Source organism: Rhinoderma darwinii, chromosome 1, assembly GCF_050947455.1.
Source record: "Rhinoderma darwinii isolate aRhiDar2 chromosome 1, aRhiDar2.hap1, whole genome shotgun sequence".
NCBI lineage: Eukaryota > Metazoa > Chordata > Amphibia > Anura > Rhinodermatidae > Rhinoderma > Rhinoderma darwinii.
The window spans coordinates 291221888-291240350 of NC_134687.1; the positions used below are offsets into that span (position 1 = coordinate 291221888).

At 39.6% G+C, this 18463-nt stretch overlaps 1 protein-coding gene across 3 annotated transcripts in view; it reads left to right on the forward strand.

Moving 5' to 3' along the window:
• The window catches only part of HAUS8 (HAUS augmin like complex subunit 8), a 178193-nt gene that overhangs the window by 134000 nt on the left and 25730 nt on the right, over positions 1 to 18463 (forward strand). For all 3 annotated transcript variants that reach the window (XM_075825313.1, XM_075825314.1, XM_075825315.1), the window contains exon 9: positions 13923 to 14064. In XM_075825313.1, the coding sequence (XP_075681428.1) occupies positions 13923 to 14064 (142 nt within the window). The remainder of the gene's footprint in view (positions 1 to 13922; positions 14065 to 18463) is intronic.

Genomic DNA, 18463 nt, shown 5'->3' on the forward strand with positions numbered 1-18463 from the left:
CCGTAATAAGACAGGTCCGTTCTTTCTGCGGTGCGGGCTCCCGGGCCATACACGGACCGGAAAAACTACGGTCGTGTGCATGGCCCCATAGAAATGAATGGGGCCCCAATTCTCCCGTGGATTTTCGGGGGAATTGCGGCCGCAAAAACACGTTCGTGTGAATGGGGCCTTACTGCGTGTTTGCCCAAGCAGAGTCTTAGGGAGGCCTCTCAGATTTCTTCTAGCAGTGCCGCATGCCGCAGTACTTCTGGAAGCGAGGCACTTGAAATGTGGGACGCTGGTATAGAAATTATCCAGGTAGAGGTGGTAACCCTGGTCCAGCAGTGGGTGCACCAAATCCCTCACAATACAGTAAGGGGGGAGGGCATTCTGGGGGATGAATACTGGTGTCCTTCCCTTCATATATCCTAAATTTGTAGGTATACCCTGATGCCCTCGCACAGCTTATACATCTTCACGCCATACCTTTCCCTCTTACTCGGCAGGTACTGGCGGAATTGAAGCCTCCCTTTACAATGTGCCAAAGACTCATCAATACAAATACAATTCTCGGATGTGTATACTTTGTAAAACCGGGCACTGAAACGGTCTAATAGGGGTCTCCGTTTATACAAACTGTCAAAACTGGGGTCATCTCGGGGTGGGCACTGCTCATTATCAGTATAATGTAAGAAGCAAAGTATTGCCTCATTTTATTTTAGGTTCCAGCTCAGTTCGGAAGTTGCTTTGAGGGGCCTATATATTAGAAGCCCCTATCAAACAACCCATTTTAGAAATTAGACCTCTCAAAGTATTCACAACAGCATATAGAAAGTTTATTAACCCTTTAGGTGTTTCACAGGAATTTAGCGCAAAGTAGAGGTGAAATTTACATTTTTTTTTTTTATTTAGAAAATCCTTTTTATTAAAAAAAAATTCTGTAAAACAGAAGGTTTTACAAGAGAAACGCAACTCAATATTTATTTCCCAGATTCTGCAGTTTTGAGAAATATCCCACATGTGGCCCTAGCGTGGTAATGGACTGAAGCTCCGGCCTCCGAAGCAAAGGAGCACCTAGTGGATTTTGGGGCCTCCTTTCTATTAGGCACCATGTCCGGTTTGAAGAGGTCTTGTGGTGCCAAAATAGTGGAAACCCCCCAAAAGTAACCCTATTTTGGAAACTAGACCCCTTGTGGAATTTGTTGTAGTTTTCATGGGGTGCATGAGACATTTTGATCAGTTTTTGTTCTACTTTTAAGAGGCGTGGTGACTAAAAAACAGCAATTCTACTATTGTTTTTTTATTCTATATTTTTTACAGCGTTCACCGTGCGCTATAAATGACACATTCCTTTTATTCTGCGGGGCAATAAGATTACGGCGATACCAGATTTTTATGTTTTTTTTTATGTCTTATGGCGTTTGCACAATAAAATACTTTTTGTAAAAAATCATTTACTTTTTGTGTTACTTTATTCTGAGAGCCATAACTTTTTTATTTTTCCATCAAGTACCATTTTTAGGTAAATGCGACTTTTTGATCTCTTTTTTTATTCAATTTTTTGGGAGGTGAAGTGACCAAACTATTGTGATTCTGGTATGGTTTATGATTATTTTCTTTTATGGCGTTCACCGCTGCCCGCTATCATGTAGCGCACTGTCGATGGTGGTTTAACCCCTAAAAAGCCTCGATCGCTATTGAACGCGGCTTTTAAGGGGTTAATCAGCGGGACACAGCGATTGGTGCCCGCTATGGGAGCTGCGGCAACCGCTGTACAAGACAGCAGCTGTCACAGCTCCTGTATGTGTCGGGAAGACGGCCGAAATGGGCGTTCCTCCCGTGATGGTTACCATGACAGAATAGTACGTCACTGAGCGTTAAGGGGTTAAAGTAAAATTGTCATTTATAGCCCAGGGTGAACGTCGTAAAAAGAATAAAAAACATTGTCAGAATTGATGGTTTTTGGTCACCTTGCTTGCCAAAAAATGGAATAAAAAGTACTTTTAAAAAAAAAACGCATGTACCCCAAAATGGTACCAATGAAAGCTACAGATTGTCCCGCAACAAGTAAGCCCTCACACAGCTCCGGTGGAGAAAAAATAAAAAAGTTATGGCTCCCAGACTGTGGCGATGCAACATTTGCTGAGCGTTCCAAAAGCGGATAAGATCGAGCACCATTTATCAGTGCGACATCGGGCACACCTCTGCGGATTATTATTTATTTACTGTATTATACCCTCGTATTATGCCTTGATGTACTCCGCACAGCTTACATATGCCCCCACATTATAAACTGAAATGCAAGTAAAACCCCAAACAGAACTACTACCAAGCTAAATCTGCGCTCCAAAAGCCAAATTACGCTCCCTCCCTTCTGAGCCCTACAGCATGCCCAAACACCAGTTTACGTCCACAGATATGTCATCGCCATACCCGGGAGAATCTGATTAATATATTATGAGTTATTTGTCTTCAGTGGCACAATTTTTTTTACATTTTCACTCCGCACCATCCGTTGCGCATCAACCCCTTCGTGCATCAAGAGCCTGTGCCATACGTTGCGGGTGTCAGCTGTGTATTACAGCTGACACCCGGGACGAACGGACAGGAACAGCGATCGCGCTGTTACAGGAGCCTGTAAAAATACATTAGTACATTAGTAGTGCAGTGTATTGTACCAGCAATCTAATGATTGCTGGTTCAAGTCCCTTGGGAGGACAAATAAAATGTGTAAAAATTTAAGTCAAGAGAACCTTTCACCTCTCCAAACATGTGCAGCATGTAATGCGCAGGGCTTCACAAACCCTGTCTCACGTAAAATTATTTTCCGAAGTCCCTCCATTTTTTACATATCGGTGCCATTATATTTGGCGCCCAATATATAAATAAGCCCCTGAACTGTCAATTTAATTTACATATATACAAATATAACGGCACCGATATGTAAATAACGGAAGAGTTAGAAAAATTATTTTACGTGGGACCGTGTTTGTGAAGCCTTTCCTATAACATGCTGCACTCCGCTGCACATGTTTGGGGAGGTGAAAGGTTCTCTTAAATAAAGTTAGTAGTGAAAAAAAATTTAATATTTGAAGTCCAAGAGAAAACCCCTTTCCCATTTTTTTCTCTAAATGTAAAAAAATACACAACATTGGTATCGCTGCATTTATTACAATATACGATTTAGCTCGCACGGTGAATGCCGTGAATGATAAAGAATTTAAAACACCAAAATCGCTTGTTTTTTGGTCAACTTCGCTCTAAAAACAAATTTTCATAACGAGTGCTCAAAAAGTTGTATGTACCAAAAAATGGTACCAATAAAAACTACAGCTTGTCCCGCACAAAATAAGCCCTCACAGCGCTCAATCAACCAAAAAATAAAAAAGTGATGCCTCTCGGAATGTGGTGTAACAAAACAATTAATTTTTTAACAAATCGTTTTTACTTTGTAAAATTATAATAAATATATCAATTTGGTAGCACCGTAATTGTATTGAGTCGCAGAAAAAATGTAAGTTGTTTTTAAGGCACGGTGAAAGCAGTAAAAACAAAACCCAAAAAACAATGGAATCATATTTTATTTATTTTTTTTCCAGTTTCAGCCTGCAAAGAATTTTATTTCTATTTCGCAGTACATTATATGGTACTTTAAATTGTGTCAATAGAAAATACAACTCCTTCCGTAAGAAATAAGCCCTCACACCGCTCTATTGATGGAAAAATAAAAAAGTTATGGCTCTTAAAAGTCGGGGAGTAAAAAACAAAAATTAAAAAAGCAAAAAAATGAATCAGTCCAGAAAGGGTTAATTAATTTCTAATAAAAAAACATTTATGACTACATATGGTGTATAGCCAAATTCGGGAGAAATTGAGGAAGACAAAGAAATGGATCCAGCGCTGTGTCCTTGGAGTCTTTTTTAAAATAGGAAACTATTTCCAAGTTTTATTATATAATGAAAAATAAAAACAATAGCATTGCAGGTAGATATTCTCAAATGAATGGTGGATTTATGGCAGTGTGAGCGGTGCCTACGCGTTTCTGACGCTTGCAGCGTTCTTAGTCATGGCTTCTGTTAAATCTCTTAGTCAGTCTAGGATTTTATAGCCAGTCTATTTTTAGCAACAGTTAATTGCGGGTCAAAATAGGAAACTCCCTGGTATACCTTGGAACGCAAATCACTTCCTGCTAGACAGAAGTAAGATGACAATGTGCAGGTGAATTTAATCTCTTTAAACTGGTTCTCATCTTAAGTAGTTTCTGTGGTCCTGCACAATTATAATGTAAATTTATGAAAACATAGCTGTCTGTATGACATAAATATGCATGATGGTTGCGATATTTATAGAGAAATGTGATACGTTATACACTTTATTGTTGTTAGCTGTTCCCTGTGGGATTTATTAAATGAAAAACTGACTGAGAATATGTGGTATATAAGAATAAAAATAGTAAGTTAAAAAGTTTTGTCAAGACGGAAGGAGAAATTTGTGAAAGTAAATCTTTCAATACTCTGGTGTGAGAAACGTAGTTGGTGTTAATGTGCATATAAGAATTCTGTCTGATGTGACATAGTTTATGTCCAAAAAATTAGTACTTGGTATATTTTGCTTGAGATATTATTTGTATAGAAAAAATTGTTGTGTTCTGTAAATATGTTGGCTGGCTCTTTGTCCGGAGATTGCGATACTCAACTAATGCTAGTACTGAATGGCAGGAGTATGTAGCAAACTATTAGATTTATTCAATGTGCTTGAAAAATATATCTATATATTTAGATTAATTGATAATTATGGTTTGTCAAGATGTCCTTTCTAACGGCCCCGAGAGGCTCGGCGTATAATACAAATAATGTTCTTGTTTAAAGTATAAAGAACAAGTCCACATATGCGATAAGGTGAGCTGGAGGAATCCTCCCAAACATTTTTTCTCTGGAGAAATTGCTTTACGAATGTTGGGTGGCTTTTTCCTCCTTTTATTCTTTGTGAAAATTTTAAAAAATTAAACATTTTTGTGGAAATAATGTTGATATTCATTTTTTCCGGCCTAGTTCTAATAAATTCTGCCAAAGACCTGTGTGGTATAAATGTTCACTATACCCCTAGATAGATTCCTTAAGTGGTGTAGTTTCCCAAATGGGGTCACTTTTGGGGGTTTCCATTGTTTTGGTCCCTCAGGGGCTTTGCAAATTCGACATGGCACCTGAAAACCATTTTAGCTAAATTTGAACTCCAAAAGCCAAATAGCGCTCCTTTCCTTATAAGCCCTGCTGTGGGTCCAAGCAGCAGTTTATTACCACATATGGGGTATTTCTATAATCGGGAGAAATTGTTTGCAAATGCTGGGGTGTTTTTTCTCCTTTTTATTCCTTATAAAAATTAAAATGTCTACTTGGAAAAAAAAAAGTCGAGTTTCATCATCACTGGCTAACTCAAATACAAACCTGACATGGTGCCTAATATATATAAATATATAAATCCTCTAGGTGCTTTTTTGCTTCTGAGGCCTGTGTTTCAGTCCATTAGGACACTAGAGCCAGATGTAGAATATGTCTAAAAACTGCAGAATCTGGGCAATAAATATTGAGCTGCATTTCTTGTGTAAAACCTTCTATGTTAGAGAAAAAACGGTATTACAAATGATTTTTGGCAAAAAAAAAATAATTTGTAAATTTCACCTCTACTTTGCTTTAATTCCTGAGAAACGCCTATGGGGTTAAAACACTTTCTGAATGCTGTTTTGGATACTTTGAGGGGTGCAGTTTTCAAAATGGGGTGATTTATACTTTCTAATATATAGGGCCCTCAAAGCCACTTTAGAACTGAACTGGTCCCTGAAAAAATGTCCTTTTTAAATTTTCTTGAAAATATAAGAAATTGCTGCTAAAGTTCTAAGCCTTGTAATGTCCTGGAATAAGAATGTTCAAAAAACGATGCCAATCTAAAGTAGAAATATGGGGGATTTTAACCGCTTCCCGCTTTGGCCACTTTTGACCTTCCTGACAGAGCCTCATTTTTCAAATCTGACATGTTTCACTTTATGTCAAAGATATCCAACATTGAAGAGGTGCACAAATGGACTAGTTCCCTCTCAGACTATAGAACTCTTTGCTCCTTACACCAGCAAATTAGAGATCTTCTTAATTATAAAGCCAATAAGGTGTTCCAGGCAGCTTGTAGTTGGACGTATATGCATGGTGACAAGGGTTCTGACTAGGTTGATTAAAGAGGCTCTGTCACCAGATTTTGCAACCCCTATCTGCTATTGCAGCAGATAGGCGCTGCAATGTAGATTACAGTAACGTTTTTATTTTTAAAAAACGAGCATTTTTGGCCAAGTTATGACCATTTTCGTATTTATGCAAATGAGGCTTGCAAAAGTACAACTGGGCGTGTTGAAAAGTAAAAGTACAACTGGGCGTGTATTATGTGTGTACATCGGGGCGTGTTTACTACTTTTACTAGCTGGGCTTTCTGATGAGATGTATCATCCACTTCTCTTCAGAACGACCCAGCTTCTGGCAGTGCAGATCTGTGACGTCACTCACAGGTCCTGCATCGTGTCGGCACCAGAGGCTACAGTTGATTCTGCAGCAGCATCAGCATTTGCAGGTAAGTAGCTACATCGACTTACCTGCAAACGCCGATGCTGCTGCAGAATCATCTGTAGCCTCTGGTGTCGATGTGTCCTCGCTCGTCTGACACGATGCAGGACCTGTGAGTGACGACACAGCGTGATCTCTCGAGAACACGGCTGTGTCTTTGCACTGCCAGAAGCTGGGCGTTGTGAAGAGAAGTGGATGATACTTCTATGCACAACGCCCAGCTAGTAAAAGTAGTAAACACGCCCCGATGTACGCACATAATACACGCCCAGTTGTACTTTTACTTTTCAACACGCCCAGTTGTACTTTTGCAAGCCTCATTTGCATAAATACGAAAATGGTCATAACTTGGCCAAAAATGCTCGTTTTAAAAAAATAAAAACGTTACTGTAATCTACATTGCAGCTCCTATCTGCTGCAATAGCAGATAGGGGTTGCAAAATCTGGTGACAGCCTCTTTAAGCAGAGGCAATCCAAGGTGTTTATAGATGCTATTAAAAACTAGCAAGGAGAGTGACATCAACTATAGCCAAGGCCTTTCAGAATTTTTATTCCAAATTGTATAATTTGAATGATTCCTCCGAGCGGACTCCTATTCCAATGCAGGACCGGAAAGAACGTATAACTGCGTTTTTGTCGGATATCTCCGCTCCCCATCTTTTAGATTTACAGTGTGAAGCACTTTTAGCACCAATTACTGAGGAGGAAGTGTGAAAGACTTTGGATTAAATTCCTTCGGGAAAGAGTCCGGGCCCTAATGGCTTGCCCATCTCCTTTTATAAAAAAATTTTGCAAACCGTTAATTCCTAAATTCACGGAAGTCTGTAATTTATTGCACGGCTTCTCTCTTCCCTCTTCCTAAACAGTCCTTGGAAGCGTTTATTACTATTCTACCTAAGGAGGGGAAGGATCCCGAACAGTTCTGGCAAGACGCATACAACCTCTTTTGCCCCTAATTGTCGGAGATGAGCAAGTGGGTTTGTGAAGGGACGGGAGAGTAAACATAATGTTAGTAGACTTCTGCATGCTATATTACATGTACGTCGCTCGAAAAGCTCTATGGTCCTATTGGGCACGGACGTCAAAGGCTTTCGACAGGGTCTGTTGGGAGTATGAGGAGACCTCTATTGAAATTCCATTTTCCATCCAAATTTATAGAAGCTATATTTTCCCTCTATCGAGAGCCCTCTGCCGGGATTCAAATAATGGTTCTTTGTCTGGTTCCTTTTCAATTTTGAATGGAACACGTCAGGGATGTCCCTTGTCACCATCCCTTTTTGTTATCATGTTGGAGCCACTTCTTTTGAAATTTCGGCAAACTAGAGACATACAGGTCCTGCGTGTTGGGTAACACATTCATAAGACCGGCTTTTGAGGATGATTTGCTGCTGTTCGTTACGAATCCACTTACTGCAATTCCGCTGATTCTAGATACCTTTACTCAATTTGGAGACATTTCCAATTTTAAAATTAATTATGGGTAGTCTGAGGCCTTGGGTATCTCTATACCGCATGATCAGTTAGTACACTTAAAGTCCATCTCTTCGTTTGAATGGCCGCATCTGGCTATCCAATATTTGGGTAATAATAAAATCCCAGCGGATCCCAGACAAGTTTCTTCCTTGAATATTGCTCCCCTTGTCTCAAAAATACAAAAATGTATTTCTAAAATAAATATACCCTTTCTTTCTTGAATTGGTAGAAAAAAATGTATTTGCCACTTATGTACTCCCCCAGATCCTGTACTCATTGCAAAGCTTTCCCATAGACCTTCCAGATAGTTTCTTTAATAAGTTTAGAAGCCTCTTTATTCATTTTTTATGGAAAAGGAAACGTCCCAGATTAGCTCATAGACTACTTATAATAAAGAAGAAGCAGGGGGGCTTGTCTCTACCATATATAAGGTTATATTATGAAGCTATTCAATTGCTTCGTTGGTCGCAACTCGCTAACCCCTCTCTTACTTATAGCTACTTGGATATAGAGAGACTGGTTCTCTCGGAGGAATTATTACCTTTGCTTTGAGTTAAATTACCATTGCCACCGAAAACAATCCTAGTAAATGACTCGAGGTATGCTTAAAGGCAATGTGTTGCCAGAAAAACATGTTGTTTTTTTTTTTTATTAAACATTTAGTGTGTAGGTGATTAAACATTGTTCACATTTTTTTTTTTTTTTTCACGAGTCAGGAAATATTATAAATTAATTCTAATTTATAATATTTCCCATTGCTGGTCACTAGATGGAGCTATTCCCAAAATTGCAGCATTGCAAAATTGGGTAAAAAGCCCTCGCTCTAGTGAGCTCTCAGCATCCCCCCCCTCCTTTATCCTGGCTAGTGCCGGGATAAACGAGGGGTTTGAACGGTCTAACCTCCTACACTGTGTGTCGCCATTTTTTGAGCTAACACACAGTGTAGTAGGTTTACATACAGTAGTAAACGTACACGAACATACATATAAATCTCTTACCTGCTCCTGCCGCCGCGGCTCCCTCCGGCCCGTCCGCTCCGTCTGCTGCCGCTGCTCCAAGTGCACAAGTCCGGAAGCCGCGACCGGAAGTAGTAATCTTACTGTCCGGGCGCGACGCATTTCAAATTGGACTGTGTGGGAGCGGCGCATGCGCAGTTCCCACACAGACGGCGTACATTGAAGTGGATGGGACGGGAGCCGTTCGCAGTCCCTATGGGACTGTGGCTGCCGTATTCCATGTCTGTATGTGTCGTTAATCGACACATACAGAAATGGAAAAAAAAATGGCAGCCCCCATAGGGAAGAAAAAGTGTAAAAATAAGAAAAAGTAAAACACAAACACACAAATAAATATAAACATTTTTAATAAAGCACTAACATCGTTAACATATTAAAAAAAAAATTGTGATGACACTGTTCCTTTAAAGTATGTCAGAAGTGTAAAGTACTAAATATGGCTAGTGGTTTCCTCTCTCCGTTAGCTCCATTGGGGGTCCTTCCTTACTTTACAGATTCGGTAAATGTTATTAGGTAGTCTCTATGGCCTCTGCTTGATTCTCTTAGGGTCAGTGAGGTAACTACGTGTAGAGCTACTCCTGCACTAAGTGCTTTGTTGGCTCAATCCTCTGGGTCTGGTTTGTCTGCTTCTGCTGCTAATGTGACCTTTCTTCATAGGTATGACCAACTCAGCGAGCTGCAAATTTTTGGCTATAGCTCATTCACCCTACCCTCATCCCACGTGGATGGAAAACTATACTCTTATGCCTCAATCTCCGCCCAGATCCTTGTCCAAAATATATACCAACCTTCTTTTAGATTTGGCCACATCCAAACCCTTTTTCTTAATGGAATGGAAAAAAGAATAAAGGAAGTCTCCTTCATTTTGTCTCGATCTGATGGGTTCTCGTGTTGTGTACGACACCAAGAGAACTCTTATAAATTGCTAACTCGATGGTCTAAAGTTTATCCGCTCCATTCATTGGAAGAAATGTTAGGGTGGTACACCTTCTCGAGGGACTTGTTTCTGAGAGTCTGGCAGCCATGGAGAGCTTTTCATAGTACGGCTGTAAGTGTGCTGTGATTCTGGATTTTGTATGTTCTTTGTATACTTATCTCTGATTAACATGCTCTTGGGAAGTCCTCACTCTTCGCTGATCATTTATGTGGTATTCATGTTCCCTTTGATGCATCCTTTAAACAGCGTTTATTACTAATTTTAATAACCTTACTCATTTAATGACCACACCTGAGAAATTGCATTTTTTGGAGGTTTATTTTTATTATCGGTGTGTATTGGAAGTCGTGCAATATACCTCATTGTTACTGGGATAGAGCTACGTCCTGTTTTTGTTTTATTTTCGGTCTTAATTTTTTGCTTTAACCCCTTAGTGACCAGCCCATTTTAGGCCTTAATGACCAAGCTATTTTATTTGTTTTTCTATAGTCGCATTCAAAGAGCTAGAACGTTTTTATTTTTTCGTCTACATGGCTGTATGAGGACTTGTTTTTTGCGGGATTAGTTGAGCTTTTTAATAGCACCATTTTTGGGTACATATAATTTTTATATTAACTTTTATTAACCTTTTTGGGGGGGATTATAAAAAAACCCTGAAATTCCGCCATTGTTCTATGCGTTTTTAAATTGACGCCGTTCACTATGCGACGTAAATAACATGTTACCTTTATTCTATGGGTCGGTACGATTACGGCGATACCACATATGTGGAGGTTTTTTTATGGTTTACGACTTTTGCACAATAAAAACACTTTTGAACTAAAATTATTTGTTTTTGCATCGTCGCTTTCCAAGAGCCGTAATTTTTTTATTTTTCCATCAATGTAGTGATTTTTTGGGCTTGTTTTCTGCGGGACAAGACGTAGTTTTGAATGGTACTGTTTTGGGGTACATGGGACTTATTGATTCATTTTTATTATGACTTTTTTGGGGGGCAATGGAAAAAAATTGCAATTTCGCCATAGTTTTTTGCGTTTTTTTTTTACGGTGTTCACTTTGCGGTTTAAATTACATATTAACTTCATTAATGGAGTCATTACGGTCGCGGCGATACCACATATGTGTATTTTTTTTTTTTTTTACACTTTTACTAAATAAAACCACTTTTTATGGAAAAAAATGGTTTTATTTATTTTTTTACTGTACTTTTTTTTAATAATCTTTATTTCACTTTGATGACTGATTTTATTAGTCCCACTAGGGGACTTTACTGTGCGATGTTCCGATCGCTGCTATAATGCTCTGGTATACTTCGTATACCAGAGCATTATTGCCTGTCAGTGTAAATCTGACAGGCAATCTGTTAGGACGTGCCTCCGGCGCGTCCTAAGGGTATGTTCACACGGCCAAATTTCAGACGTATACGAGGCGTATTATGCCTCGTTTTACGTCTGAAAATAGGGCTACAATACGTCGGCAAACATCTGCCCATTCATTTGAATGGGTTTGCCGACGTACTGTGCAGACGACCTGTTATTTACGCGTCGTCGTTTGACAGCTGTCAAACGACGACGCGTAAAAATACAGCCTCGTCAAAAGAAGTGCAGGACACTTCTTTGGACGTTTTTGGAGCTGTTTTCTCATAGACTCCAATGAAAACAGCTCCAAAAACGCCGCGAAAAACGCCGCGAAAAATGCGAGTTGGTAAAAAAAAGTCTGAAAAGCAGGGTCTGTTTTCCCTTGAAAACAGCTCTGGATTTTAAGACTTTTTTGTTGACTACGTGTGAACATACCCTTACAGGCATATGTCCAGGGCAGACCTGGGGGCTTTTATCAGTCCCCCGGCTGCCATGACACCCCATCGGAGACCCGCGATTGCATTCGCGGGCCGCCGATGGGTGACAGAGGGAGCGCACTCCCTCTGTAAACAAAGTTAAATGCCGCGGTCGCTATTGACGGCGGCATTTAACGGGTTAAACGGCCGCGATCGAAGTAAACTCATCAGACAGCAGAGCCCCGGCTCCTGCCTGCACGGGAGACCCGTGCAGGACTTAGACTAGGCTGACGTGAAAAGGCGTCAGCCTAGCCTAAAGCCCATTAGTGCATCACGTAAAAAGGCGTATTAGTGGTCACTAAGGGGTTAATATCTGAATGTATGTCCTATTTGACTGACTAGTTCTTTAGCTGCGGTCACTTATGTGTTCATGCAAGTGGATTTATTTTCTGCTGAATCTTTGGAATTGATATCACCTTTGTATTCAGGTGGTGATCATTTGTATAATGTGATAATTGTTTGTTGTTGTCAACAAAAATTCCAAAATATTTCTTAAGTAATTTACAAAAAAAAACAATTGAGATCTTCTATATGGTCTTCCTAGAAACGGACAAAATGAGAGGAAGAGTTTTCAAATTATTTTAAAACATTAGCAGTTCTTAGACGAAAGCTCAACTTTGGAGCAATTAAAACATGGTAATGAGGCAATTTCATAACAAATTCTCCCAAAAAATATTTTACCCAAATCCCACACAGTACTGCATTAGGGATAATAAAGTAAGGCATCCCCTCTGAATTTTATTCTACATTTTCTTACAAGTGCAGTCAGGACTGTATTACAAATGTAAATGAGCAGGTAAATCTCACTATAAGGCCGGATTTACACGAGCATGTGCGTTTTGCGTGCGCAAAAGGTACATAACCGCTCCGTGTGTCATCAGCATATGATGCGTGGCTGCCTGATTTTCGCGCAGCCGCCATCATTATGACACTCTGTTTGTATGTTTGTAAACAGAAAAGCACGTGGTGCTTTTCTGTTTTCATTCATAGTTTTTACTGCTGTTGCGCGAATCACGCATGTCCCACGGAAGTGCTTCCGTGTGCTGCGCATGATTTTCACGCACTCATTGACTTCAATGGGTGCGTGATGCGCGAAAAACAGCCAAAGATAGGACATGTCGCGAATTTTACTCAGCGGCCATACGCTGCATGAAAATCACTGACAGTCTGAACGGCCCCATAGACTAACATAGGTCCGTGTGACGCTCGTGAAAATCACGCGCGTAGCACGGACGTATTACACGTTCATCTGAATAAGCCCTTAAGGCCGTAAGGCATCTTTGATGCATGTTTTTTTACAGGTGACATGCGTTACGCGGTCTGCGGTTTTTAAATGCATGGCATACTACCGCAGTTGTATGACACCAGTGCTAAAATGGAAGAGGTTAGCTGTTTGTTTTATCACTTATACTCAACCTGAATCTATTATTAAAATCTGCTTGAGTATACCTGTAATTAACAGGTATTGGTAATATCTGAATTGGCGCATTCATCTTTTTCCGACGCATCCATTCAACTCTGAGGGGAGGGACAGCGCATGTTGTTCCTGCTTTCTGGATGAGAATGGGAGCTTGGGCACCCTCTTTCTCAGCATCGATGGGGGTCCCAGAGGTCAGACTCCCACCTTACTTTTTATAACCTGCCTGATCGGTTATAAAAGTAAATAGGTTGTCGTGGGGCAACAACATAAAGACTTTGGAACAAGTATTGTCCCCTCCTAGAATGCCTATAAAATTGGCTAGCATTTCAGGCAAGCAATTCTCGTAAACTTGCCATGTGGAATTTTAAATGTGAACAGGACATTAAAGCTGTCTTTCATACTTTCTTTCTGAGCTGACCTTTTTGTTTTTACATTTTAAAAAGTACAATAATTATGCCCACTTGTGAAGACCAGGATTATTATTGCTGGGTAATCTTGACTTGACCCAGTAATAGGATATGTCTGGTACGTTATCCATAGTGTATAACATCATTGTTTTTTTACTTGCATTTGTAATCACTTATTATAATGAGTAACCTTTTTGTCATTTTTACAGTCTCCTGGATTTGTTTTTTTATTTTTTATTTTTTTTATATAGACCGAATCTCTGTCTCCCTCCACTGCTGCCACAATGCATTTCAAAGACAATTACACATCGTTTGCCACCGCTCTGGATAGCACAAGGCATCAGCTCCCTATAAAAGATATCCATATTGCTGGCACTCGACAGAGATTCCTTGGTATGAAATGTTTATTACAAATTTCTATGACTCACATTTTCATCTTTACTCCATATTCTTTCTTTGCCCACCAATGATTTCCTGCATTTCTCTTTTTTTGCTCCATTTTGATCTGATAACTGGATATTATTAATATAATTTCTCTGGCTGTAGACTGGTTCTATCTGTTAATTGCAGAATAATAAAACAAGGCCTTCAAATCTCATAGTTGCAATTAGTCCTTTTCCATGGCAAGTACAGTTTATTATGACATTTTGGGCAGGAAACAAAAAGGCTGTGTGTACATTAATTTGTTGCTTTTCTGCCTGAGAGGAGCTGTTAAAAGTGTTTACATTCTGGGCATAACTTTGCTCGGTATTGTCTCCCACACTTTGTACACAAGGCTGGAAAACTCCTTTCATGCTGAAGTATTGCGCAACACTGCTATCATTCCAAGAATTCACATATTCTGCACTTGGTTTTAATATTAAACCAGAAACTGTTTCTTTATATTAGAAAATGAAATCTATTTAAAGACTATATAAAGGGTGTATAGTTATCCAATACCAGCTAAAATGGGGATAACATATGCATTTAATAATTTATTCTTACTTTGCAGAATATGGGGGAGATTTATTAAAGGGGTTATGTGGGGAACGGACAGTATTAGCAGTGTACACACTGCAGTATAGGAGTACACTCGCTGATATACATTCCGATCCCCCATTACGCTGATTCTGAGGTTTTCATAGATTTTTATAGAGCTGTTGGGGGACCGGAAGTCTAGTTGCACGGCCTTCTTTGATGAACATACGACTCTTCGTTATGTGACCGGCCCCACTGTACTCATGGACAAGCAGAAACTACTGCTTGTACATAGAGTACAGCGGGGCCAGTCACTTGACGAAGAGTCGTGTGGTCCTGAAGGAAGACACTGCAACTAGACTTCCGGTCCCCCAACAGCGCTATAAAAATCTATGAAAATTTTAGAATCAGCGTAATGGGGGATCGGAATGTATATCAGCGAGTGTACTCCTATACTGCAGTGAGTACACTGCCAATACTTTTCGCTCCCCACATAACCCCTTAAGGACGCAGCCTAGTTTGGGCCTTAAGGCTCAGAGCCCGTTTTTCAAATCTGACATATTTCACTTTATTTGGTAATAACTTCGGAATGCTTAAACCTATCCAAGCGATTCTGAGATTGTTTTCGTGTGACACATTGGACTTTGTTAGTGGTAAAATTTGGTCGATACATTCAGTGTTTATTTGCGAAAAATTGCAAAATTTTGAGAACATTTTGGGAAAAATTTATTTTTCTGAATTTAAATATATCTGCTTGTAAAACAGACGGTTATACCACCCAAAATAGTTACTAGTTCACATTTCCCATATGTCTACCTTATGTTGGCATCATTTTTTTAACAGTCTTTTTTCTTTTTCTAGGACGTTATAAGGCTTAGAACATAAGCACCAATTTCTCACGTTTTAAATAAAATTTCAAAAGCCTTTTTTTTTTTTTTTTTGTTTACATTTTATTCAATTTTTTTTCTGTAAAACAAGGTTTTACAAGAGAAACGCAATCCATATTTATTGCCCAGATTCTGTAGTTTTTAGAAATATCCCACATGTGGCCCTATTCTGGTAATGGACTGAAGCACTGGCCTCCAAAACAAAGGAGCAACTATTGGATTTTGAGGCCTCCTTTTTATTAGGCACCATGTCCGGTTTGAAGAGGTCTTGTGGTGCCAAAACAGTGGAAACCCCCCAAAAGTGACCCTATTTGGCAAACTACACCCCTCAAGGAACTTATTGAGGGGTATAGTGGGCATTTAGACCCCACAGGTTTTTTGATGCGTTTTGTGGAACTAGACTGCGCAATTGAAAATCGAATTTTTCCGATAAAAGGTGGAAATTTTACATTTTGATAAGGAATAAAGGAGAAAAGACGCCCCAACATTTGTAAAGGAATTTCTCTCGATTACGGCAACACCCCGGATGTGGTCATAAACTGCTTGTTGAACAAACGGCAGAGCTCGGAATGGCCGGAGTGCTATTTGGCATGTAGATTTTGCTGGATTGGTTTCTGGGCGCCATGTCGCATTTGCAGAGCTTCTGAGGTACCAGTACTGGGGAAACCCCTTAAAAGTGAACCCATTTTGGAAACAAACCCCCTTGAGGAATTCATTGTAGTTTTCATGGGGTGCATGCGACTTCTTGATCAGGTTTTATTCCATTTTTTAAGAGGCGTGGTGGCTAAAAAACAGCAATTCTACTATAGATTTTTATTCAAATTTTTTTTTTACCGCGTTCACTGTGCGCTATAAATGACATTCACTTTATTCTGCGGGGCGATACGATTACGGCGATACCATATGTTTTATAGTTGGTTTTTTTATGGCGTTTGCACAATAAAATACTTTTTATAAAAAATCATTTACTTATTGTGTTGCCTTTATTCTAAGAGCCATAACTTATTTTTCCATCGAGAAAGCCGGGTGAGGACTTGTTTTTTGCATAAGGAACTGTCGTTTTTATCAACCATTTTTAGGTACATGTGACTTTTTGATCTCTTTTTTTTTTTATTCAATTTTTTGGAAGGTGAAGTGACCAAAAAATTGTGATTCTGGTATGGTTTATTATTTTGTTTTATGGCCTTTACCGCGCGGGATAAATAATTAAATACTTTTATAGTTCAGGCCGTTAGAGATGCGGCGATACTAATTATGTATGGTTTTTGTTTATTTTAATAATAAAGGACTGATCAGGGAAAAAGGGTGATTTTTACTTTTTATTACTCAAACTTTTTTATTTTTACACAGCTTTTTTTTTTGTGTCCCACTAGGGGACTTGAGGGCAGGAGGCCCTGATCGCAATTCCAATACACTGCACTACATGCGTAGTCCAGTTTATTACAGCTGTCCGCTACTCGCTGACAGCAAGCATAGTGGACCTGACTTAGTCAGGACCCACTAGGCTTTCGTAGATGACATAGGCGGAGGCCAAAGCAACCATTGCCGCCCGCTATCATGTAGCTGTGGTTTAACCCCTAAGAAGCCGCGATCGCTACTGAACGCGGCTTCTAAGGGGTCAATCAGCGGGGACACCGCGATCGGTCCCCGCTGAAGGAGCTGCGGCAACTGCTGTACGAGACAGCAGTTGTCACAGCTACTGTATTTGTCAGGAGGACGGCCGAAATGGCCCTTCCTCCCGCGATGTACTATTCCGTCATGGAGCGCGAAAGATGTGCTTACCATGACTGAATAGTACGTCAAGGAGCGGGAAGGGGTTAAGACTAAGATATATATGCCAGTCCAAAACTATATAGTGGAGAAAAACCTCCAGCTCACCTTGGGCAGAATCCTGCTGCCAGCTGCGCCCGGATCCTCGTGTCGGCACACGGTGTATGTTACAGGCAACGGTACAGGATCGGTTCCAGCGCAAGAAATATCGTAGCGGATGAATGGTTTAAAATGGAAGATATTCCAATTTTATTAGAACAATGATAAAACAGGGAGGCAATATCCCACAAAGAAAGGTGGATGTAAGGTAATGCACGCTGCCAACGCGTTTCAGATGACTTTCGCGTCCTTAGTCATGGCTGATGTGAAAGTGTAGTAGCACAATGAAAGTTTATATCCGGTCAATGACAGGTGAAATTTTGATTGCGTTTCAAGGCAATGAACCTGGAGCGCAAAAAGAGGAAGGATCAACTTCGCTCGTGATGGATGTTTGTATACACCCGAATGTCAGCCGAACGCTAGGATCGTGCTCGGTAAGTTTGATTTATCAAATTTATATACCTTTCTTTCAGAGTTTCACTGTATAACAGTGTGTGTGATACGTTTAAATATTGTTTTATTATGAAAAAAAGAAGAAAAAATTGCTTTGTGACCGGGGATAAACCTCTTCTAAATGCTAGAGAATAAACATAGAAAATAGATGCATTAATAGTAAAGCTTGAAGAGATATGGTGTATGTATTAAAAGTCTATGACGTTAAAAATGACTATAAACCCATGATAACATATTTTTAAACACAGTTTTTTGGTACTAGTGTTACATGATGTGTAAATAGATGATGCATATTCAGAGGCATGTAATTGTTGTTTACACAGATGGAAAACTTTGAAATTTGTGTTTGTAATAATATCCTAGGAAGGGACATGATATTCATTTTGTTTATTGGGAACTGACCTTTTTGACCTCTGATAGTCCTGGGATATTATATATGTGTATTTTTTATTTAATATTTAATAGAAAAGCTACAGAGGTGGGAATATCGTTGTCCCGTTACTATAGTTGAATAGTGGTTTATATAAAAACGGAGACAAAAAGGGTAGCGCTCGGAGAATATATAAATTGGATATTTGGATTACAAAATATGTTCTAGTTTAATAATGGAACATTAGCTCCTTTTT